Genomic DNA, 24,973 nt, shown 5'->3' with positions numbered 1-24,973 from the left:
CGGGAAAAAAAATAATCATTTTACAATGGTTTAATTTAACGTCTATTTTTTTTACACTTTTTGGCCCCTTATTCCAAAACAACTGGGGCCACAAACTCAAAATGAAAAAAGAATTTAAAGGTAAAAATTAAGGAATACAAGCAGGTAGCCCAGACCATATTTTTGTTTAATATTTTCTATATGTTCCAAGTAAATTTTACCCAAAAGTTTACTACCCCAACTCAAAATCTGGTAGCCATGGGCTACTGGACAACTGCTAATTTTTATCCCTGAATTGGTAAATCATAACTAAAGTTAGTGCGCAAAAACGAAGCATCTACAGATGCAGACGACAGCGCAATACCAATATTTGACCACAAATTTTTTGGGATTATATAAAAACCAATGGAAAAGCAAGAAAAATCCTTTTCCTTAAAAATTTACAAATGCTTATATTTGCAAAACAACCACACAGACCCATCAATTTTTTCTTCTTATATTGTTCTAGCATGAACAAACTCCTTGTCAACTTTCTGGTTATAAACTTAATTTATGCTTTCATATACATGAAAATAACAAGATTAAAAAAATTATTTAATGTATGTGAAAAATCTATTTTAACTGTAAACATGTTGAAAATCATAGACATGTAATTAAACTACAGGTCTATGATAAAATTGCTCAAAGCATATTTAAATGGCCAAACAGAGTGGGGGTGATATATCGTAAGACCAGTGTCTTTATTATGAACAGTTGCCTAAAATTACCTCTGAATTGTTTTGTGAATGCATCTGAGTAGCTTTGTGAAATAACGCTACTTGACGTTATAGTGTTTTGTTTGGTTGGCTGTCTTTTGTGACAAATACTAGTACCAGATTCACATAAAATTCAGACTCTGCCTATGGTAGAGGTGATTTGTGTAGAGAAACCCACCTAACAAACAATGCTTTTTTAGTCTACATATGCTACATCTTATGTAATGATTCTTTTTTTCTGTACTTAGATCTGCATTTACATTCATCCATTAAAATCAACCAAACCAAACCAAATCAAGGATGATAACTCTAACAAAGTGCCAAGGTCTCATGAACCACTTCCAGGTCAAATTACCACCCCTATGCAGTACCAAAAGCACACTGAACCTAGACCTATGCATTGTACATGATGTAAGTGTATAATGTGTGTGTATTCTGATTAAAAGTAGCCAAAATAAAGCTGAGAATGTGTACTTTAAAATCATATATGTAATTTACTACAAAAGTGTATGAACATTGTTTACATGTTTGTGAGTAATTTACCTCCATGCTGTCAGTTTGCAGAAAAGGTAAAAACGTGGATTTTCAGAATTATGTATTCAAGTAAATTTTGTGAAGAATTTCTACAATCATGGTACCATTGGCATAATGATATTGAAAGCCTTATTTTCCAAGCTTCACAATGGTATGCAACTTTAAGACGTCATTTGTCCTGGGAATTCACAGTGAAACTTTGAAAATTACTTTTTTAACATGTAAAGTAATGGAAATGTTAGAAGTGGTTAGTGAGACCCAATTTCATACCAATCTGTCTAAATTCTTATCTTCAAAGTGCAACAACCAAATGACAAACTAAGACCGGTAATGTGATCTGTAACTATTTCTGAATGAATTTTTTTTGTGGACATGCATGAATCACATTCTGTCGTATTTTTATAAGAATCTACTTAAATCAATACATTAAGAATCAAATTGTATTTCCCCAATAAAAAAAAATGGCTGTGCATCAAAACTTTCCATGGAGTACTGTTGGTGATGTTAAAACTTCCACCCATAAACTGTAATTCCATTTTAAATTATAAATATAAATAAACTGACATTTAGCACACTTTCATCTACATAACAAACTAGGCCTTTATATTTTTTTTTATTATGAACTAGTTGGCATATACCACTTTTTTTCTTGAAAGAAATGTCTTTTTGTTCAGTAAAGGATACAGAAAATCCACTGAGAAATAAGTGATGAGATTATTACAGTATTAATACTATTATTTTTATTATGGATTCATTGGCATCTCTGTTAATTAAAGTACTTCATCCAACTTCAAAAAAAATTTCTGTTTCTTCACAATTTTTAATTACTTTTTATATATATATATTTCTAACATGTGTAATCACAGTGGCGGATCCAGGTGGAATCGCGGGCTGTCCCCTCTTTTTGTTAGAAAATTTGGTTAATTCCATGCGAAATTTTGGCAAAATTGGGCAAATAGTAGCCTGGAACTCCCTTTTTAAAATCTCTAGATCCCTCTGAATCCAAACATTTCTCTACACTGAACAAAAAGTATTTCACAGTATTGCTTGTATAAATACATCTTATTTCAGAAAGAAATTTATAATAGCAGTTGCTTCTTTAATTTTTTTTTTTTTTTTTTTTTTAAAAAGCACCCAAAGCAAATGTTAAGGACTATAACATTTTTTTTCTAATGCCTAAAAATACAGTAAAAATTGTCCAATACTAGCATAGCATAATTCAAAATAATTTGTATTCATTTTATCTATTTTCTTACAAAATTAGGTAGATTGCAAAAAAATCTACACACTAAAATTACATGAAAATAGAATGCTATTCATAACCACCTATCTAGCCCTACTTGTAAAAAAACACACATTATCATTAACATTTTCTTGCAAAAAGCACATTTGCATTACAGTAATGAATAAACTATTTTTTCAGTATGTCTCCCTTAAAAAAGGAAGAGGTCTCATGGCAAATCTCTGCATAGTTTGCCTCAAATGTAAATTCTTAGTGCATTTCAAAAATTATGATCAATAAAACATATCATTTCATTTTCCCATTACTTAAATGGTAGATTTTCATCCATTCATCCATGGGATGAAAAACTAATAATTGATTTTATATGGCCTTATAACAAGTAGTAATGAAAATTCTAATAAGTATGTTTCATAAAGAAACAATACATATATTCACACATATCTACTATTGTATATTTTGAAATGGTATGAAATATTTAAGTCAAAGATATGATTACTGTGACCCATGAAAAAAGTATGAAATATTTAAGTCAAAGATATGATTACTGTGACCCATGAAAAAATGTGTTGAGAGCAAAACTACCAATTTAGAAAATTTGTGCACATAGAAAAATAAATCAGTTCTATAATTAAATGAAAATTTAACTTCAACAGTACATTAAGTGTCTAAAGTGACCAAAAAAAAAAAAAAACCCAAAAAAAACCCACTTAAATGTGACATACAATTGTTTAGCAAGACAAAGGTACTTTACTAAAGCCAATCTCAATAATTTCATATAAGAGATCAATATCCTCTGCAGATCTATTACAGCGAGTAATAAAGTGAACATAAGGGAATAGAATTTTCCCTTGATTATTTGACAATCCACCTCATGAACTTCCTTAGAGAGTTAACTAGGCAGTTGACAAAGAGATTTGAACTTTCTATCGAACTCAGATGAATGAAAGGAAGTTAAAATCTCCAAGTATTTTCAAAGTACTAAGACATTTTATTAGGTGATCATCATTCAATCAAAGGAATGCAAACTCTATTCCCTGAAATTTATTATATTACTAGCTGTAACTGCTTCTTGATTTTCTTCAATTCATTTTCTCCTTGTTGTGAGAATTATCACAAAACATGAGCACTACTCATTACATACCCATGAAGCTGTTCCTAGTGTACTAAAATAATTTACAAAAAGAGGTGATGTTTAGTACTTTGTGGGGCAGAGGTGTATAAGCCTGTGGTGGATGCAGAAATTTAAAAAATGGAGAAGGGCTCCAGTTATTTCATGTTTCTTTCCATATAATCAACCTAACTCCTACCCAAAAATATTGGGTGTAAGGTACTGATTTTGTGTGCTTCGTGGTGAATGCAAACTTCCAACAAAAGGTTTATTTTCTGTAATAATGATGATTCTTTTTTAAAAATATTCACATATAAAAGATGTTAAAAGAAACACCTACCATTCAGCATGGTAGAGGGATGAATTGACAGTAGTACAGATAAAAATTCTTTTGACCCAACATCTGAAGGTGGGGGATTACAATTCTAAACATGTATAATTTGTTTAATATCAGCTACAATAAAAAAAAGGAAAAAATCAAATTCAACTTCTTATTACCTTATACACTCACTCACATCTTTCTCTTAAAACATAAACATGGAGGATGTAACATTTATGGTAGGATAAACATCTTTATTAGATAAAGAATTAGTATTGGTAAACAAGCTCAATAACTTCACAACTCTACTGAAATGAGAAACTCAACGGTAATATAAACAATTTCAAAACTGTACAACAGGAAGTTGAACTTCATTTCATCAATGTTCATAAAAAGAACAAAATATTAGTTTTTAAATTGATAATGTACAAATCAGGCCTGGGTTTCATAAAACAATCTCGGGTTGAGAATTTTCTAAAATCCTGAGTGCTTCTTCAAATCAATTTTAAGTGTTCCGATTGGTTGGAATTTGAGTTGCCAAAGTGTCAGTGAAAATTGAGTTGCTGGTAATCAGATTTTAAATTTTTACTGGAAAAGATCTGGGTAAATTTTCACAAAAAAATATAGTGTAAAATAAGTTGTAAGTTATAATGTCACAATACTTTGATTTATCATGATGTCAGAAATTATGCCTAATTTTAAACAAACTATTTTTTGTGAAATGTACTACATGTACTGGAATTCTTATGAAATTTGGACTCCATTTAAAATTTCAGTATATAAAAAAATAATATACAGTATTCCCAGAGCAACTAACATTGCTGAATCTACCAAACACATCTTGGTAACATACATTTAAGAATTGGCAATAATAAAAATTTTGTCTATTGAAAAACATCAATTTTCCATGTGCATATTGTTTATTGCGCGAAGTGCAATAAACAAAATATGCATGTGGAAAATTTATGATATTTTTAAATAGACAAATTTTTTATTATTGCCAATTCTTATAAATTAATTTTACAACATATTTTTATCTTTATCTGTGAGAAAAGTAGCTCTGAATTTAACTGAATAAGGGCCTGTCAATATTTTTTTATCCATTGAGATATAACAAAATTATTTTAACCAATCAGATTACAGTATTTATCTCAAATTAATTTATTTAAGATTAAACATAAAAATAGGTGGTATGAATAGCCCTATGCATGATTTTTACACAGAACTGTACTTTAGAAAGTTGTACTCTTGACACACAATAATCTAATTATTGTTTATTGTTATTTCATATTTGATGAACTAAAACAGCACATAAAAAATCTTGCATGCAGCTTCAAGTCAGTTACAGACATTTTTTGTGTAATAATTTAATTTTCTGACAATTTTAGCTCCCCGAATCAAACAACTAATTTTGTGAGGTCACACATAACAAAGAAAAAACTAAAAATATATCATTTATACAACAAATGAAACAGAACACAAAAAAAGTTAACAAACAGTAACATTTTGCTTTAATAGTTGATCGACAACTTAAAACTATGACAAAGTTGCATTAAATACAATTAATACAATCTCAACTTGCAAATTTCCTAAAATCAATGTTCAACTCAAAATTCAGAGAAGTTGAAATAATAAGTATGGAAGAAATTCACCATTTGAGATTTTTTTCACAAAAAACACCAGACACTGACAAGACAAATTATAACGATTTAATTGCTTACATCCAACAGATCTTCTATAGTATAACATAACTGCCATCAATGGAAATTGTTTTAATTCTAAAACCTACGGCAGTCTTAAATAAAAAAAAAAACTAATGTAGTCAAACCTTTCTTAATGATTACCTATATTCAGTTATAACAGACTATATCAGAAATATTCCTATTATAGTTCATTCTATGTAAAAATAACCTGTGTACAAGGCCAGGGTTTGACACTGACAGTAGTCCAGTAGTCCTGTGCCTACCTTATTTTAGAGAGGACTACCTCAAAATATTAATTGGTAGTCCTTTGGGCTACTTGAATTTATTCTTAAAATTTTATTAGTCCTAAGGACAGGACTGCAAAGTAATTTTGAGGACTACCTAATTAATCTATCAAATAGTCCTGTAGGTTACCTAGTGAGAAAAGTTAATGTCAAACCTTGTTATTAAGGACCACCTTCTTATGTAACCAAGCTTTTCCTCTCCTTATGAAGGTGATAGGTTACACTGTACAAGTCAATGACTGTAAATTCAGCATAAAGTTACACTGGATTTGGGTAAAATTGATATTTACATCATCCCAACATGATGACTATAAAAACGAATAATTTTTTTTTTTATCATTATTTAATTCATAAATGGGTATTGAGCTGTTTATATGACTTGATAAGATGAATGTTTTAGACACCTGGTTTTTGTAAGGTACTCTTTCAATGGATGTTAGATGGTTGCTTGTCTGACCACACTTAACTGTGGACTTTCCAGGTTTTTGGGTATTACACTATTTTATCAATGATAGTTGATGGTAATTTTAATTTTTTTGTTATTGCATCCTAATAATGGGCTTAAGAGGTAATACAGGCAGAAAAAAAATGGAAGTGGACATATCAGTAGCTGTTTATTACAACGGTTGTTGTGAAGACTGCTAAGGCTATTCATTTCATACATATATAAGAACATGTAAATCAATGATCTAATTTGGGAGTGAGGACAGAAGAGAACAATCCTGGAATAGGGAACATCTTAGACCACTCAAAGTTAAGTCCTTGGTTCACAGATCATTTTATATGAAAGCCAACAAAGGGTTGAAACATTTCTTCCATAATTTTATCACCCAAGTAACGTGATGAGGATGATTTACATTCTTCACAGACAGAAAAAGTCCTTGGTTCACAGATCATTTTATATGAAAGCCAACAAAAGGTTGAAACATTTCTTCCATAATTTTATCACCCAAGTAACGTGATGAGGATGATTTACATTCTTCACATACAGAAAAAAAAAAAAACAAAATGAAAAGTACAATAAGCTTTCTGGTTTTTTTTTCAGTCAGTTCACTTAGAAAAGACAATAGAAAGGCTGAAAACCAAAGATTTATTTTTAGGTTGCCTAAATAGAAATTCTTATGTTTGTTTTCTACAAGCCAGAATGTGCAGCACAAATGAGGTATCAATAAGTTGAACAACTGTGCACCTGTCTTTAAGATTCAGCAAGATTTTAATGATTAAAAAAAAACAAAACAAACCTGCAGCAAATACAAGAAAGCTGATAGCCAATGCCCATATCAGCGAAATCCCACTCCCAACTTTAGAATATTATGATATTAACTGAGTCGCAAAACAAGATGATTTTGTTGCATAAACCAAAAATCAAAGCATGCAATAGGCACACCTTTATAAATTTTGTGTTATGGAGGCAGACTTAGGGTATTGGACACAACTCTTACAAGTCATAAAAATGTTTGTGTTCAGCACTTTACATCAATTTCATGTAAGCATCAAAGTAACTTGGACTGATTTCATTCTGTTTCGTATGAAAGCTTAATAGGCTTTGGTGAAACTGAATATGATACAAACATATAACTGATTTCAAAAGTTATGTCACTTACCCAAAGTCTACTGCAAAGATGATTGTAACATGATTCAAAATAATACTCAACAAAAATAAAAGGTATAAATATAGATATAAACATCAAAAATTATATCTTTTGCATTAGTATGTTGTGGTTCAATAAATGAAAAGTTCACACACAAAAAATACACAACTAAACATCAACAACAAATCATCTAGCATAAAAATGAGGCTGGGGCATAGAAAATCCCTGTCCAGAACTGTAAGATGGGTATGGAGTCATACCCCCAGTCTTCATATCACTGTTCCATGAGAAATTACTCGGTCCTTGATTACTGGCTACGGGGGCCGCAGAATGTTCACGCACAAGATCGTTCATTTTCTGTGATTTAGTTTGACGTAAATGTGCACTAGTCCTTGAAGAAATGTATGAATCTAAAAATGCATCACAATCCATCTTCCCTTCACAAAAGTCATCGGCTATTTTCTGAAATGACAAAGAGAATATAATGCAGTGATAATTTTAGGAAAGCCACAACACATGAGCACAAGGTACCAGTTATGTGTTCAACTTACAATGACGGACAAACAAGAGGCTCCCAGGAGCCTGAATCGCCCACCTGGTTGAATTCTGCCTTTCAAGGGCAATACATTTTACAAGAAGTTGTCCAACAATTTTGACTCAAAAAGTCTCTGGTAAGACTTATCATAAGGATCATTTCAACAATTGAAAGTTTCTTTTAATTTATCACTGTTTTCAAGATATTGACTAAAAATTGTTAAAAAAAAGTCATTTTTCCCCTTTCCTACTTTAAAACCATATTTGTAATTTACTACAAAAGTGTATGAATATTGTTTACATGTGTGAGTAATTTGCCTCCATGCTGTCAGTTAGCAGAAAAGGTAAAAATGTTAATTTTCAGTATTGTTTTATTCAAGTAAATTTTGTGAAGAATTTCTACGGTCATCGTACCATTAGAATAATGATTTTGAAAGCCTTATTTTCCAAATTTCGCAATGGTATGCAACTTTCAGGTGTCATTTGTCCTGGGAATTCACAGTGAAACATTGGAAATTACTTGTTTAACATGTAAAGTAATGGAAACTTTAGAAGTGGTTAGTGAGACCTTATCTGACAACTTTTATCCCTAAATACTTTTGTAGTCTTAATAATAAGGATCATTTCTGCTATTGAAAAAATTAGGCTAAACCTTAATTTTTTGGAGATGCATGTATATGCGAAAAACTACTGTCTGACCCCTTCACTGTATGTTCTATTTTTAGTACTGGCTGCCATGTTTTTTGACTGATCAAAAATCCCTACATCAGTTATATGCAGGATACACCAAGGAACATTCGTACTAAGTTTGGTTCCAATTGATCAAATAATGTCAGACGAGAAGATTTTTTGAAAAAAAACTAACATTAAAAATGGCAAAAATCGTCGAAAAAGGGCAATATCTACAACTTGACTCAACAGTTTAAAACCAAAATTTGACACCACTTCTATACAGGATACCCTAAGAAACATTCATACCAAGTTTGGTTTTAATTGGTCAAGTAGTGTCAGAGGAGAAGATTTTTGAAAGAAATAACATTAAAAATAGCAAAAATCGTTGAAAAAGGGCAAAAAACTCCAACATGGCTAAACGGATTAAAACCAAATTTTGACCAGAGATCATGTTGAACAATTTTACCCTGTCAGAATTTAGTTAAACCTAGGGGATTTGGAGATATATGTGATAAACTACTGTCTGACCCCCTATGTTCTATTTTTACTAACAGCGGCCATGTTTTTTGAGGAACAAAAAATCACCACATCAGTTCTATGCAGGATACCCCAAGGAACATTTATACCAAGTTTGGTTCTAATCAGTCAAGCAGTTTCTGAGGAGTAGTGTTTTGTATAATTGTTAACGATGACAACGATGAATGACAAGTGATGGCAACAGCTCACATGGCCTTTGGCCAGGTGAGCTAAAAATGAACAAGTCCCTGAAACATAAACAATTAAAGAACCTTAGTGAGAGTGCTCACGTACCCCACACGTCTCCATGTTGGATACTCAAGTAAATTTGTTCGTAAGAGAAATATATGTAGAAGGAGCCCGATAAAAAAGGAATGAGTGGTTTTTTTTCAGGCATTAGAAAAGACTGCAACAAAATGAAATTTAAAAAAGATTTTTGAAAATGATTTTTTCTTTATCTTGTTACTAAATTATGTTACATAGAATGGTAGTTTCTTGGGAGTTTTAATAATCCAAAGTAAATATCATTGTAGCAAAACAAAACATACACTTGACCTGTAACTTATCATGGTGAACTTATATTCCAACAAGAGGCTCCCATGAGCCTGAATTGCTCACCTGGTTGAATTTTGCCTTTCAAGGACAGTAAATTTAAGAAGAATTTCTATCATAGTTTTCAAGATATTAGCTGAAAACTGTTAAAAAAAACCTTCTGTTCTATTTTTAGTAACGGCAGCCATGTTTTTCGACAGATCAAAAATCCCCACATCAGTTCTATGCAGGATATCCTAAGGAACATTCATACCAAGTTTAGCTCCAATTGGTCAAGTAGTGTGAGAGGAGAAGATTTTTGAAAGAAATAACATATAAAATAGCAAAAAATGTTGAAAAAGGGCAGTAACTCCAACATGGCTTAGGTCTCACTAACCACTTCTAACGTTTCCATTACTTTACATGTTAAAAAAGTAATTTTCGAAGTCTCACTGTGAATTCCCAGGACAAATGACATCTTAAAGCTGCATACCGTTGGAAGCTTGGAAAATAAGGCTTCCAAAATCATTATGCTAATGGTACGATCATAGTAGAAATTCTTCACAAAATTTACTTGAATAAATAATACTGAAAATCCACATTTTTACCTGTTCTGCTAACTGACAGCACGGAGGCAAATTACTCACACATGTAAACAATATTCATACACTTTTGTAGTTAATTACATATATGATTTTAAAGTACACATTCTCAGCTTTATTTTGACTACTTTTAATCATAATACACACAAATAATGCACTTACAATGCATATGTCTAGGTTCAGTGTGTTTTTGGTACTACATAGGGGGGTGGCCATTTGACCCGGAAGTGGTTAGTGAGACCTTAAAAACATTTTATGAGTTTTTATGTTTTTCTTTTTTTACATTTTATGAAAGCTTGTGGTATTGTGAGTCTAATAAGACCAAAACTATCAAAATCAGACATAGGACTACAAAGAAATGGTCATTTTTATATCATGCCCCTCAGTGATATTTTCCCTAAATTACTAAAAAATTACAATTTTAACTAACTTGTCACATCAAATTGATACCTATGATAATTCAAGAAGTTGTAATAGTAAACATCATTTATCATTATGAAAAAAGAACAGATTTCAACAATTTATATCATACCTATTTCATTACTGTGTGATTCTTAGTCTGTGCTGTGTGACTATTTGAGTACTTTGAATATCCCAAGCAGTGACGTTGTGTATTTCATGGATGACGTCAAGTTATGAGTCACTGTTACTGATAAAAATCTTGTTGCTATGTTGTTTTTTAAAATACCTTGCACAATGCACCTCTTAAAATATAGCCAGATTACCAATATCACTATACTGATTTTATGGGAAAATGGAAATAATGACCAGGAAAGGCAATTTTCCTCAAATTATGCATTTCTCTGAAATATGCCATAATTTAACTTATGGTCTCACTAACCACTTCTAACGTTTCCATTACTTTACATGTTAAAAAAGTAATTTTCAAAGTCTCACTGTGAATTCCCAGGACAAATGACATCTTAAAGGTTACAGACCACCAATTCAACCAATGAGCATTTGGAACGTACGCAAAAATAGTCCTACGCAGAAATTACCCCTGTTCCTCATAGTGCTGTGAAAAAAGTTCTCATCTTATTTAAAAAATTTAAACAGTTTCTGAAAGGAAAAACATTTCTGTACATTTTATAGGTGCATTTTGCTTCTTGTGATGTGAAGCCTAATCTCCATAATGATTTTTAAATATACCCCTATCTTGTGAAAACACTGGGATTTCCTATGCTATTTATAGACCCTTCACTTCCGGTGACCAGTACTGCACTGCAAGTCTGCTAACCCCACATGCCATTCTGAGGATTGTGAGCTGACATATGTAGAATTATGCTGATATATAGTCCTCTGCAGGTTAAAGTTAAGGTAAAGTCCAGAGAAGCCATTGAATATTGTGAAATTAGCATAGAAGCCTATGGAAAGTGGAATTAGTGGTTTTTAGCCTTAAGCTGAAGCCATGGCAAAATGAAAAGTTTCTTGAAATAGCTTTAAACTACTTGAAGATCTTGTTAACTTTGCCATGAGAGGAATACACTACAAAAATCCTTCAAAATATGCATTTTTTTAAGTTATAGGTCCAAATTATGGAAAATTGGTCTTTTTGGCTGATTTTTATATCCTATCTTGTAAAAAATGTAGAAAATTTAGTAAAAATATCAAATATTAAACTTTGAGGGCTATATTTACCTAAATATGGTGGCAATAAGCACTTGAAATCAAGTTTTGTGTAGATTTGGGCAAAAATTAGGTTAGAAATGAGGAAAAACTCACTTTCATTACTGCGGTTAAGGCCATATCAGCATTCCCCTATGGCAACATGGAAAATCCATTATTGAGTACTTTTTTTGCTTTAGGTGCCCTTTACTGGTCATGTTTTAATGTGAAAACACTGTATTTACAAATTTAAAGCCAAATATATCACCTTTTGTGAAAATTTAAAGATTTAGGATTTTTGACATGTGATCAAGAAAAAGGGGGAGGCATGTCAGAAATAAATTTTTAAAAATAGACCAATTTCTCAGAAAATGATTACTTTTAAAACTATTTCTTCATTAATATTGTTAAGAAACAAGTTGTGATTGATATTTTTTATTTGAAAAGTCAGAAAAAGTTCTTTGCAAATATTTAATGCATTTAAGTATGGTAGAATATTGTCACTTTTTTGCTCGCACAACTTGGTTACCCTATATTTAAAAATCAAATATTTAAAAAAGTGCTTGTCACATTTCACTGAAACTTTGCAAATGCATTCAGTATGTGTGTAGGAAGATACCTGTATAGTTATTTATTTTTTCTAAGACAAAAAGTGACTCTTTAGGTTACAGACCACCAATTCAACCAATGAGCATTTGGAACGTACGCAAAAATAGTCCTACACAGAAATTACCCCTGTTCCTCATAGTGCTGTGAAAAAAGTTCTCATCTTATTTAAAAAATTTAAACAGTTTCTGAAAGGAAAAACATTTCTGTACATTTTATAGGTGCATTTTGCTTCTTGTGATGTGAAGCCTAATCTCCATAATGATTTTTAAATATACCCCTATCTTGTGAAAACACTGGGATTTCCTATGCTATTTATAGACCCTTCACTTCCGGTGACCAGTACTGCACTGCAAGTCTGCTAACCCCACATGCCATTCTGAGGATTGTGAGCTGACATATGTAGAATTATGCTGATATATAGTCCTCTGCAGGTTAAAGTTAAGGTAAAGTCCAGAGAAGCCATTGAATATTGTGAAATTAGCATAGAAGCCTATGGAAAGTGGAATTAGTGGTTTTTAGCCTAAAGCTGCATACCGTTGCAAAGCTTGGAAAATAAGGCTTCCAAAATCATTATGCTAATGGTACGATCATAGTAGAAATTCTTCACAAAATTTACTTGAATAAATAATACTGAAAATCCACATTTTTACCTGTTCTGCTAACTGACAGCATGGAGGCAAATTACTCACACATGTAAACAATATTCATACACTTTTGTAGTTAATTACATATATGATTTTAAAGTACACATTCTCAGCTTTATTTTGACTACCTTTAATCATAATACACACAAATAATGCACTTACAATGCATATGTCTAGGTTCAGTGTGTTTTTGGTACTACATAGGGGGGTGGCCATTTGACCCGGAAGTGGTTAGTGAGACCTTAACTGATTAAAATGAAAATTTGACCACAGATAGATCTCATCATGCTGAACACTTTCATGCTGAACACTTTTACCAGAGTCAAAATTGAGCAAAACCTAACAGTTTTGGAGATATATGCAAAAAGCTACTGTCTGACCCCTATGTTCTATTTTTAGTAACTGTGGCCATGTTTTTAAAGAGATCAAAAATCCCAATATCAATTCTATGCAGGATACCCCAAGGAACATTCATACAAAGTTTGGTTCAAATTGGTCAAGTAGTGTCAGAAGAGAAGAGTTTTGAAAAATTGTTAATGACTAATGTTAATGCCTTCGCTCCGGGTGAGCTAAAAATCATGTCATAATCAGCAAGCGTTCAGAAAAAAAGTAAAAAAAAAAACAGTTATTTATGTGAATTTATCTAAAGTTCAAGGCCGGTAATTTTGGTAAAAATCATTGGAGTGGAACCAAACACAAACTTGTCTTGTAACTATCATGGTGAATTTATATACTAAAATCATGTCAATATCTGTAAGTGTCCAGAGAAAAAGTCAGGAAAACTTTTATTTCTGTGAATTATGCTAAGTTCAAGGCCTGTAATTTCGGTAAAAATCATCAGAGCAGAAAGAAAGTTACTCCTGATCTGTAACTTATCATGGTGGACTTATAAACTAAAAATCATGACAATATCTGCAAAAGTTTAAAAAAAAAAAAAAAAAAAGTCCAGGAAAACTGAAGATGGACTGACGGTCTGACAGGTCAAAAACATTACACCCTAAGCAACTTTGTTGCGTGGGGTATAATGAAAATGTATTGAAGGCATCTTGGGTATGTATGGTTTGTATCAAATTAGGCCCAGGAAAATCAACATATATATTGCTTAATGCTTCGTAAAAGGTGTGCTTATTAGATAACAACATCTTTTTTCATGTTCATTAATGCAAATCATGAGAACCTCAGCTTAATGATGGGACCAAAATGTGTAAAATCTGATAATTTGGTGAAAAACACTTGATTTTATTACAATCTATTTACTAACAGTTATTGTCCAGATAATAGGAAATCACTGTTTCTGGCCCCTTTCTGGTCCCTTAATCCTAAACAGTTCAAATTTCAACCCCTAAAAATCAAGCCAAATATGACCATAGCCGTATATAATATTGTGAAATAATTTTCTATACATCCATATGCTTTTATAGGAGTTCAACAGTTCAATTCTTTGAAAAACTTGTTTTGGCCTCTAATTCCAAAACGAATGAGGCCATAACCTTCAAAACCAATAGCAACCATCTTTTTGTAAATTAAAGATTGTAATACTATTCTTGAAAGCCGGGATACCATCATAAGCCCAAAAAGAGCAAGATCAAGCAGAATAGTACACCATTTTCTTTTTATTCTCCACATACCTCACTTTCTTCCTCAGATTTTGCAGCCTCAGTCTGTAGCATGACATTAGTAACATCAAGTGATATCTCTTGTCTCTTGGAATCTAATCAACAAAAATATTAAAACATCCATCTAATGATCATCTCTATTACTTACAGAACATGAAGTTGGACATGTTCTAGTGATAGGTATACCCCCAATTGTAGAATGGAATAACAGTACTTCTAATAAGATAAAAACAAGGATCTGTACATTCAAACTCCATATTTCTAAAATTGCTTGGACGGAAAATGAAAAAATGAAACTACTGCAACCTCGACATGGCTAGACAAACCAGGTTTCCTGGGTATTTATAAAATTTTCTATAATTTTGCTTCAATTTTCAAACCACTTGACCAGCGTGGAAAAAAAATGTCCTCATCACTAGTGACTTTTTGTTCTCAGAGTTCAATTGGCTTAGAAATCGATTGTCTTGGACTCCATCTCGAATTGCCTCGATTGCCAATGTAGTTATATTTCAGTTATATGAGACAATTTTGATGTTTTCTTACATGTACCTTAAATAAGAATTATGAAGGGACTCAGGATGATTTGAAGTGAAAAAACCTTTGAAATTGTCTGGTTTCTTTTGTTTGGAATGTTTGCGTCAACATGTTTTCTACGAATTGGAATCATAATGTTTCATGCCCTTTTCAGTTTTAGGTATTTTTTATGTTTTTAGGCCATTATAGAAACAGAATCTACACTCAAAGATTGTTGATTATGAATTTCTCACGTCTCGTGAAATAAATTGTATAGTGTGAATAGCTCGGCAAGCCTCGCGATCAAAACTATAAAATTTATTTCACTTGATGTGAGAAATTCCATTATCAACTCGTTATCGTTGTAGATTCTATATGTCTGCGATAATACTATAAACACATATTTTCCAGTACTTTTTAGCGTCACACAATAGATTCCCAGGAAATAAGAAGAATTTGAAGGTGATATCTGTTTTTATTTAGTTCCATCCCTCGTAAAGAATGTTTGCAGCTCTGTTTAAGAATAAAAGGATTTCGATAGGTTGTGAAATCTTATAAGATCTTTTATACTAAAACAATATAAGTAGAAAAAATTAAATTGATGGGTCAGTGTGCTTGTCTTTCAGATATAAGCATTTGAAATTTTGGCAGGAAAAGGATTTCTTTTGATTTTCCATAAATTTTGTCTTAGCAGGTTGTACCTATTAAAAACCATAAAGTAATAACAAGGATTTCATAAAAACTTTTTATAAAAACCAAATCTGGGATCACCCATTTTGTGTTTGTTAACTAGTCAGACTGCATATTTGATAGTGGGAGCAAACCTCTGTGTGTAAGGTTCAGTGAAAAAGGTGTTGCAATGTTTTTTCTTTAATACTTCGTTCATAAAAATATTTTTAAAAGGTTCTTTATTCTAGGACATAGAAAAATCATTCAACAATTGTTTGTTTCCTGTGATTATTCCATGACAAATTTTATATACCAGTTTACCTATGACTCTTTTTTTTCCAAAATTAAGAAACCGATAAGTCTACCATACCTAGCATAGATTTGTCTTTAGCCAGTTCTGTTTTGAGTTTATTTGCCTCTTCATACAGATTGGCAACCTGTGATCTCATAGCTACCAGTTTTGGTTCTATAGACAGGTTGTATTCAGCCATACTCTTGTTCTTAACATTCATCATATCTTTATCTGAACGGATTCGTTTTACCTTCAACAGAAAAGTCAAATCAAGCATATATCCACATCTACAAAAGATATTAATAGACAGTCTCTGTAAGAACCAGGCAGTGGGTGAAACATGGTATGAAAAAAAAACCCATTATTTTGATAGTGTAATTTTACTAGTTGCACCTTCAGAATCTAGGAGTAAAGAATATTTTCCAAATTATTTTGATATATTGAGATATAATTTAATTGAAATGCACTGAAAATGAAAATTTCAAGGGCAGATAACTCTGTCAAAAACCTCATTCTTCTAACATTCTATTGAAAAAATTCTGAGCAAATCCTGTGACACAGAGATCAAATAATGGTCTTTTCAAATAAAGAAAGCATCTTGAGTGATATTATATTGTCAGATCGGAGGGGTTTTGACATGCAAGTTTCTGATTTTTCCCATTTTGCCTGATTCTTACAAACAATTACACTTATCATTCATTACTATAGATTGGATTTTCCCCAATTACCGTATTCAAATTTATAGAATAATATTTCCCACTTGCATATACAAATGTATCAGAAAACAAAAAGCATTGAATTTTCTAGCGCTTGTCATTTTTGTCATTGACGAAAGACTTCAGAATGACGAAAATAATCTAGTCTATGAGGAATGCCTATTTAAAAATATTTAAATATGCCCAATGTACTGGTGCATGTTAATGGTAAGGCAGTTCATATATACAATGTATATCTACACTATGCTAGATGCGTTTTTGTGTTTCTACAAAGGTTGGCCATGCAGAAACCAGCATTTAAAATATGCCACGATGTATGTCCCTGATTAATTTATAAGAAAGTAAAGGGATTTCTAATATGCCACAATGTATGTCCCTTATTAATTTATAAGACTGTAAAGGGATTTCTATCTTTGATGATTATTAAAGGCTGGGGAGTTTCTTTTTTAATTAAACCTCAAGTATGCTATTTGGATTGTCTGGAAAACCAGCTTGCATGATAGTGGCAAAAAATGCCAGGTAATATACTTCATTCATATGCAATGTACATTTAAGTTTTATTTAATGTCTTCACACAGCGCTGTAAATATAAGATGATACTGAAATATCTTGAGTAAGATGCAAATACTACTTTAAAAAAAAATAAACCATTAAAATGGTCCTCATTTTCTTATGCAGAAGTGACATAAGCTTTCAAAATCCCGGAAAAATCCCTGATGTTTACAGTTTCCATGACAAAATTTTTCTCTTCTTCAGCTTTGGAAGCTCATGATCAAGTGATGGAAAAGTGAATATATGTGTAATGTATTTTGAACTGATTGCTTGTGGTTTCTTTTTTCATCCTATGGCAGATATTTAAATGCATTTCAGGATGAGAATGTTTGATAAATGTACAAGACCTGTTTTTTTAACATCTGCCATGCTAAGCTGGATGTTGAATGTGCTAGCTCATACTAGAAGTAACAGCCTACCGTTAGAGCGGTTAGACATGTCATTGGACTTCATTCTGACGCCAAGCTTACCAGTATTATCTTCCCCTTACAATTTACTGCTGCTTCCTTGGTGGAGAAGCAGTGAGTACTAATTTTAAAATCTTGATATGACTCTTCCAGCGGTATTAACTCAGGGCCTGATCTTGAGAAAGAAATGTGCAAAAACTTCTTGTTTGTGCTCACTTCTTCCATTTGACAGTGAGAAGTTTTTGTAATAGATTACATCTATAGACAAAAATGTCAATATTATTTTTCAAACAGATTTTATTATAACTTCTCCTTGTCATTAGGCCTTGAATTATTGTATTGTTTAGAACTATATACCTGTGGTAGATCACTGATCACAGTAAGTAGCTTGTCTTCATTGTCAAGGAAATCTTGGAGTTCTTGTTTGCTACAGTGCTGAACCAATCCGAGAGCCTCCTGGTCATTAGGAACAAGGTTTGGGGCCTGAATTTGCATGTCTGACTCAGAGTACTGATTAAACATCATCAGCAAAACATTCAGACCTAAAAATATCAACAATATTATCCATATAATATAACGAGAATAGGTATGGTGTATATGTCAAAGAGATAACAACCCAACCGGGATCAAAATATCAGCCCAAGGCTACCTTTTGGTCTTCAATGAACGAGAAGGAAACCCTCATACCACAGGGCAGACTGCAGCTGGCCCCAAAACATCCTTATACACAGGTACAGCAAATTAGTTGCCTCTATATATTCAAGTAACATAAAAAATAAACTAAAGGTAAAAACAAAACAGGACATACAGTGGCCAGAAATTCTTGACGTGACTGGCACAAAAAATGTGGCAGGGTTAAAGTACAATGTACATTGGTGTGATCACAACCCTCCCCTTTTAAAACCTGGCCACTGCGGAAAAAAAATATTACACAATTAAACACACCTAAAGATCAGTTCAAAAAGGTCTGAGTCCCTTGTTACAAAAGAAATAAAGAAATTGAATATAAATTACACAATTGTACAAAATAAGGACTACTAGCAGTAAAAAGAAACAGAATATAAATTATGAACTAAGGCTTACTAGCAGTAAAGTTCATTTGTTTGCACTATACAAAGTTCTAACACCATGAAAAAAGTTCCAAGGTTCAGATGTCAAATGCATTTGTTAAATATAAGAGAGCAATTTTAGTCTAAAAACTGATGAAAATATGACACACCATATAAAAAATTACTTCAACAATACTTTTTCAAGAGAAACTATTTACAAGTAGTTAGCAAGTCAGGGCTCCTCAATACTACATTGCAGAAATAAAAACTTGGGGTCTTTTTACCATAATAAAAATGATATTAAGACAATTCAGATTTAAAAACGTGCACTGTAATATTTAAATTCAGATTTAAAAACGTGTGCTGTGATATTTCAATTCAGATTCAAAAACGTGTACTGTAATATTTCAATTCAGATTCAAAAACGTATACTGTAAAATTTCAATTCAGATTAAAAAATGTGTACTGTAATATTTTTTTTAGTGGAAAACAGTCAATTTTTTGCTTCATAATTAAATGTAGGAAGTTTCTTACCCCGAGTCTCAGAAACTACTTTTAGTCTTCAAGTAATAACTTCATTTTATAATAACTAATATAGAATTCAGCAGCAGCAGATGAAAAGTGTAGTTATATAGTCATTAACTTTTGCAGTTTCTCACATTCATCTGAACTTTTAAAATGCATCATTAAAAAAAACAAAAAATGAAGCCAATTCCAAAAAGCATATTTTTGTTTTTAGCTTTCGTTTGACGCAGAATAAAATGAATCCAAGTTAATTAGATGCTTACATAAGATTGATGTAAAATTCTGAATACAAACATTCCAATGATTTTTAAGAGTTGTGTCCCTTACCCTAGGTCTACCTCCTTAATTATCTCTAAGTTTCGAGCACTGAATATCTTTGAAGCTAACCGTCCAACAGTTCAAAGAAATGTTCAAACCACAGGAATTTTTTTGCTAAAACTGAAAATACATCTTTTATTTCAAAATAGTATTGACCAACAACTTGCTTCTTTTCTTTTTGCCAATTTTGGACCTAATTGACTAGGGAACACACTGAAAATAGGATTGATTTTCTAAAGTTAAGATCAACATACAGATGTACATATAGCATTGTAACATCATGTAAAATTACCAATTTAATTCACTATAAGTTTCGGTGAATTTGAATTCGTCATTTACGTTGAGTATGGGGAGTTTTGAAAAAGGCGTTGTTGTGGTTAATTGAAATATAACTACGAAGTGGCATTCTTGAACAAGACAACCTCCCGTTTTTCAAAACTTGAAAGGTTAAAGAAAGAGAAAAGTACTTTGTTTAATACAGATAAACTAAAATCCTTTGATATCTTACATGAGAGGGTGTTTTGATACAAAAATGAGACTATTTGACAGCAAATTTCAGAAAAGTTAGTTCCTGGATATGACGTCAATAGGACAGGCTAAAAGGTAACTTACCTAATCCGACCCAGGTTTTGGAAGTGCTAATTTAGTGATCTATATACGCGAACAAGCATGCAAGCTTTTCATTTTTTTTAAATAATATGTAATGTCATTGACTGCTCTTACAAGTCTTACAATCAATTATGGAGACAAGTCCGAATTTCCTCTGACCCTGCAACCTTCATCTTTTTTATTTGGATATTGATATGTCGGGATTGGCCCAATCCGACATATCAATATCCAAATAAAAAGGAGGAGGGTTGAAGGGTCAGAGAAAATTCGGACTATTAATAAGACCAGTGGAGCCTGGCAGTGAAGAGTAGTTCAAATTTAACAATGGTAATGCTAAGAGACAAGAGTGTGGGTTTTTGTAAAGCCAAAGAACTATTTAACAGGAATTACACTGACTTGAATTCCTAACAATTAGAGTATATTTTCTGCATAAAAAATCAAGTAAGGAAATAAGATAAATATACCGAGGAAAGTTAAATAAATTTCATTTTCATAATTTTCACGAACTTGATCAATACTATGAATTTGAGTAGATAAATTATGGTTTTCACAAACACTCAACGATGAACTTTTATGTGCCTTCTTAAAATAAGAAAAGACAATTGTTTGCATTAACTTTCCAAGCTCCATTTCAAGCAACGTTTGAGACAAATTTAGGGTTAGAAGCAATCAAAGGGCATAAAGGAAGAATTTAACAGATGCGGATCAAATATTTTTAAATAAAAAGCTCCACGGAGCGCAGCATGATATGACCACAGCACTTGATAGAACCCTGAACAGTTGGGACAAGTGTGGACACAATATTAGGTTTTGACACACTTAAGCATACTAACATACTTCATTTAATTGGTCACAACCAATGGTTTGGACACTGTAATTGCGCAAAATTAATCTGAAATTCAATTAAAAATGTTCAAAATCAGACCAAAAACAAACAAGAGGCTCCCAGGAGCCAGAATGGCTCACCTGGTTAAATTTTTGCCTTTCAAGGGCAATAACTCTAACAAGGAGTTGTCCGACAATTTTTACTCCACGAAAACTTTGGTAGGACTTGTCACAATGATAATTTCTTCAATGGAAAGTTTCATTGCATCTATTACAATTTTCAAGATATTGGTTGTAAAATGCTAAAAACGTAATTATTTGCCTTTCAGGTACAATAACTCTTACATGGAGTCGCCTGACAACTTTGATCCCTGGAGACTTTTGTAGGCCTTATAATAAGAATCATCTCAGAAATTGAAAGTTTCATGCTATCTATCATAGTTTTCAAGATATTGGCTGAAAACTTAAAAAAAGTCATTTTTCACCTCTCAAGGGCATTAACTCTTACATGGAGTAATTGTCTGACAACTTTGATCTCTGAGAAACCTTTGTAGGCCTGATAATAAGGATCATTTTAGCAATTGAAAATGTTAGCTAAACCTAACAATTTTTGAGATACACGCAAAAAACTACTCTCTGACCCCTATGTTCTATTTTTAGTAATAGCGGCCATGTTTTTTAACAGATCAAAAATTTAAACAGTCATTTTGTTTAGGATACCCTAAAAACAGAAACACCAACTTTCACTGAATTCTGTACTGTAGTTTTTACCCTCGTCAGAATTTGGTTAAACCTAACGGTTTTGGAGATATATGCAAAATCTGCTGTCTGACCCCTATGTTCTATTTTTAGTAAAGGCTGCCATGTTTTTTTTAAACAGATCAAAACTCCAAAAGGTCATTTTATTTAGGATACCCTAAAACACCAACTTTCATTGAATCCTGTATAGTTGTTTCTTAGGAGAAGATTTTTGAAAGTAACAACATCGAAAACAGCAAAAAAACGTCCAAAAAGGAGAATAACTCCAAAATGGGCCAACAGATTTTCACTAAAATTTGACAACAGATAGATCTCATCGTGCTGAATACCGTTACCTCGTGCCAGAATTTGATTAAACCTAACGGTTTTGGAGATGTATGCTAAAATCTGAAAATCGAAATCGGACCAAAAAAAATTGTGGATATTGCCCAACTTTGACCCCCTACAACTTAAAAACTTAACGCATCAAATCTGCTAATAAAATTAATTTTTATTTACTACAATTAAATATGGTACAAAAAAAAATAATCAAAATCAGGGGAAAAACAAACATTCTACATGGGTTTTAATAAAACACATAATATCACACTTTTTGGCCCCTTATTCTAAAACGGTAAGGGCCACAAGCTCCAAATTCAAAAGGCACCTTCCTTTAGTGGTTAGTAAAATCATATAAAAAAATCATAACAACTGGTCAACCACAACTAAACTGGTCATCTCATGGAAGAAACGAAGTGTCTATAGACGACGCCGCCGACGCCGACGACGACGACACTTAACATTATACGAACGCAATTTTTTGCAGTCGAATAAAAATTATGCGTACCGGGCGTACACTCACTAAATTGGAGAAATATTCATTTGCTTGAAATCTGCATTTTTTACCATGCAATCCTATTCCCCAAATTGTTTTTGCCTAGCTTCGCCAAGTATGTTAGTTCAGGTTGGTGGTTGGAGTCCAACCATCGGGATACCTGACTATAATAAAGGACCCACTCAAAGTATACATGAAAGTGGCCGGCTTGACTCATTAGACTGAATTGCATCACTGAACCGATTTTTATGCAACTTTGTTTGTATATAGTTCTGCATATTATACGAAATTTTTCATCCTCTGGTTTGCAGCTTTGATATATAGATACTGAAGCAGATTATGAGCGTCACTCCTCGAAAACTATAGAATTAAAAAATACTAACCATATACTGCAAGTTTCAGTTTTTTGTACACGTGCTTTCATTGTCAGCATTAGAACCAAATTCTTATGAAGTTCAAGATTTGAAAGTAAGTTGTATACAAGAGCACTTAAAACCAAACTTATCGATTTGGAAGCTAATTTCATCCAGCACCGGTAAGTTAAATACAAGGAATGAAGCTTAATTTTTTTTTAAAGGTTTCGAATTTTGTGCTACGGCAAATGTCGGCAAATGATATAGAATACAACCCATTTACAGTTTGGAAATATGACCCATTGCAACAGATAGAAATATTACAATAAATGACAGAGAACTGTGATATATAAACTGTATATTTTTGTTAATTTACATGACTTTACATTCCTTCAATATATGATATATATAATGTAGTCTGTGTTCAAACAAAACTGACTACTATATATAGGTTGGTGAATATCCTCGGGGACCTTACGTCCATTATCAATGATGCCAACATCGTCCATGTGGTTTTTAAGAGGGAGTCCGTACAAAAACCAGACAGTGGGTGGCACATGACGAATTTTGTTAAAAAAAAATTCACCCATTTCATATCGCAAAAGTGCATTCTTTCTCAAAATTGAAAGTTGGTTTTTGATTAAACTGAAAGATTAAAAAGAAATAATTTATAGCGAAAGCATTGAAATTCAACGAAGAAAGGGAGATAACTCTAAAATTTGAGGAACATTTGGTTGAGTTGAAGGGAACTTTAAAATCATTTTCTGAGCCCTACATTGTCAATTTAAAACAAACCTGATACCTATTTGACATAGATATGATATATAAATTAACGGTTTTTACATTTCCATTGGCATTCGATACTTATTCGGAGCTAAATGATATATATATATATACATGCCTGTATGCAGGAATATGGGGGAGGGGGTACATCAACTCAAGAAACAAGTCGCCTTTACGGTCGGGGGTTGGGGATCAAAGCCCACAGTAACTCTGGGGGTATTTAGTGGATAATCCTGCAATTTATTTAAATGCATGACACTGTTTTTGCATTTCAGAAAGTCCTGTTTGGGACTAAATTACACACGCACTTACACTTATGAACAAAAATTCCATGTAACTACTTACGTATGTAAACCGTCAACGGAATTGTTTTCCAGTATGGTTATAAGACATGAAACTAAATAAGAAACAAAAACACATATTAACTTCTTATAACATATGATAACATGTGTCAATTTCAATGAAAAGCTTAAGATCATTTTTATAAACATTTTAAATTAATCGAATACTTGAGGAAATATACATGTACGTGTAAGGAAGTCTATTACCTCGTTGTTTGTAATGGAATGTTACTTTATTTAGACATTATTTAGATACAGATTTCCTGATAAATATTTGCATTGAAATTCTTTCCTATCTGTCAGTCACTGAATATTACAGGTGATATAATATCTATCCTAGGCATTTTAAATATTTAAAATCAAAACTTGTAAAATTGGTGTCAGATGTGACGGCAATGTTGCTACGGCTGTGACATTCAATGTCGCTGAGAGTTAGACTTAAGTCGGTTATTTTCTCGATCGGGTTTTTGAAAAAAAGGGATTTCTGACTCCTTTTATTATGGAAAATCTTTGTTAATTTCGTGCAAAAAATAAAAAGGAAAAAATAAGCAAGTAACAGCCCGGAATCTCTTTTTCTGGACCCTCTTTTTCTGAATCTCAGG

At 32.2% G+C, this 24,973-nt stretch overlaps 1 protein-coding gene across 3 annotated transcripts; it reads right to left on the bottom strand.

The window, feature by feature from the left end:
- Positions 1-5,197: 5,197 nt before the first annotated feature.
- On the bottom strand, positions 5,198-24,427 carry LOC148607219 (vacuolar protein sorting-associated protein 37A-like). Of its 3 annotated transcripts, XM_088544041.1 has the most exons (6): positions 20,396-20,480; positions 19,897-20,007; positions 18,353-18,537; positions 16,399-16,570; positions 14,859-14,941; positions 5,198-7,979 (listed from the first exon to the last, which is right to left on the bottom strand). In XM_088544041.1, the coding sequence occupies exons 3-6, from the start codon at positions 18,518-18,520 to the stop codon at positions 7,704-7,706; spliced, it is 699 nt and encodes a 232-aa protein (XP_088400167.1). In that variant the 5' UTR covers positions 18,521-18,537; positions 19,897-20,007; positions 20,396-20,480; the 3' UTR covers positions 5,198-7,703. The 3 variants fall into 3 exon arrangements, with proteins under 3 accessions (XP_088400167.1, XP_088400166.1, XP_088400164.1); XM_088544040.1 differs by lacking the exons at positions 19,897-20,007; positions 20,396-20,480 and adding an exon at positions 24,376-24,427; XM_088544038.1 differs by lacking the exon at positions 19,897-20,007.
- Between the last annotated feature and the right edge of the window lie 546 nt (positions 24,428-24,973).

Source organism: Perna viridis, chromosome 9 (assembly GCF_037379345.1).
Source record: "Perna viridis isolate PV_CMFRI_1.1 ecotype Kerala chromosome 9, ASM3737934v1, whole genome shotgun sequence".
In the NCBI taxonomy this organism is placed as follows: domain Eukaryota; kingdom Metazoa; phylum Mollusca; class Bivalvia; order Mytilida; family Mytilidae; genus Perna; species Perna viridis.
This window is presented reverse-complemented; position numbering and strand designations above follow the sequence as displayed.

Coding starts and splice junctions, on each gene's coding strand:
- LOC148607219 (XM_088544040.1), bottom strand. CDS start 18,520: ATGATGTTTAATCAGTACTCTGAGTCAGACATGCAAATTCAGGCCCCA. Junction 14,942..16,398: donor TAAAGACAAATCTATGCTAG/GTATGGTAGACT, acceptor TTTGTTGATTAG/ATTCCAAGAGACAAGAGATA. Junction 7,980..14,858: donor AATCTGAGGAAGAAAGTGAG/GTATGTGGAGAA, acceptor TTGTCATTTCAG/AAAATAGCCGATGACTTTTG.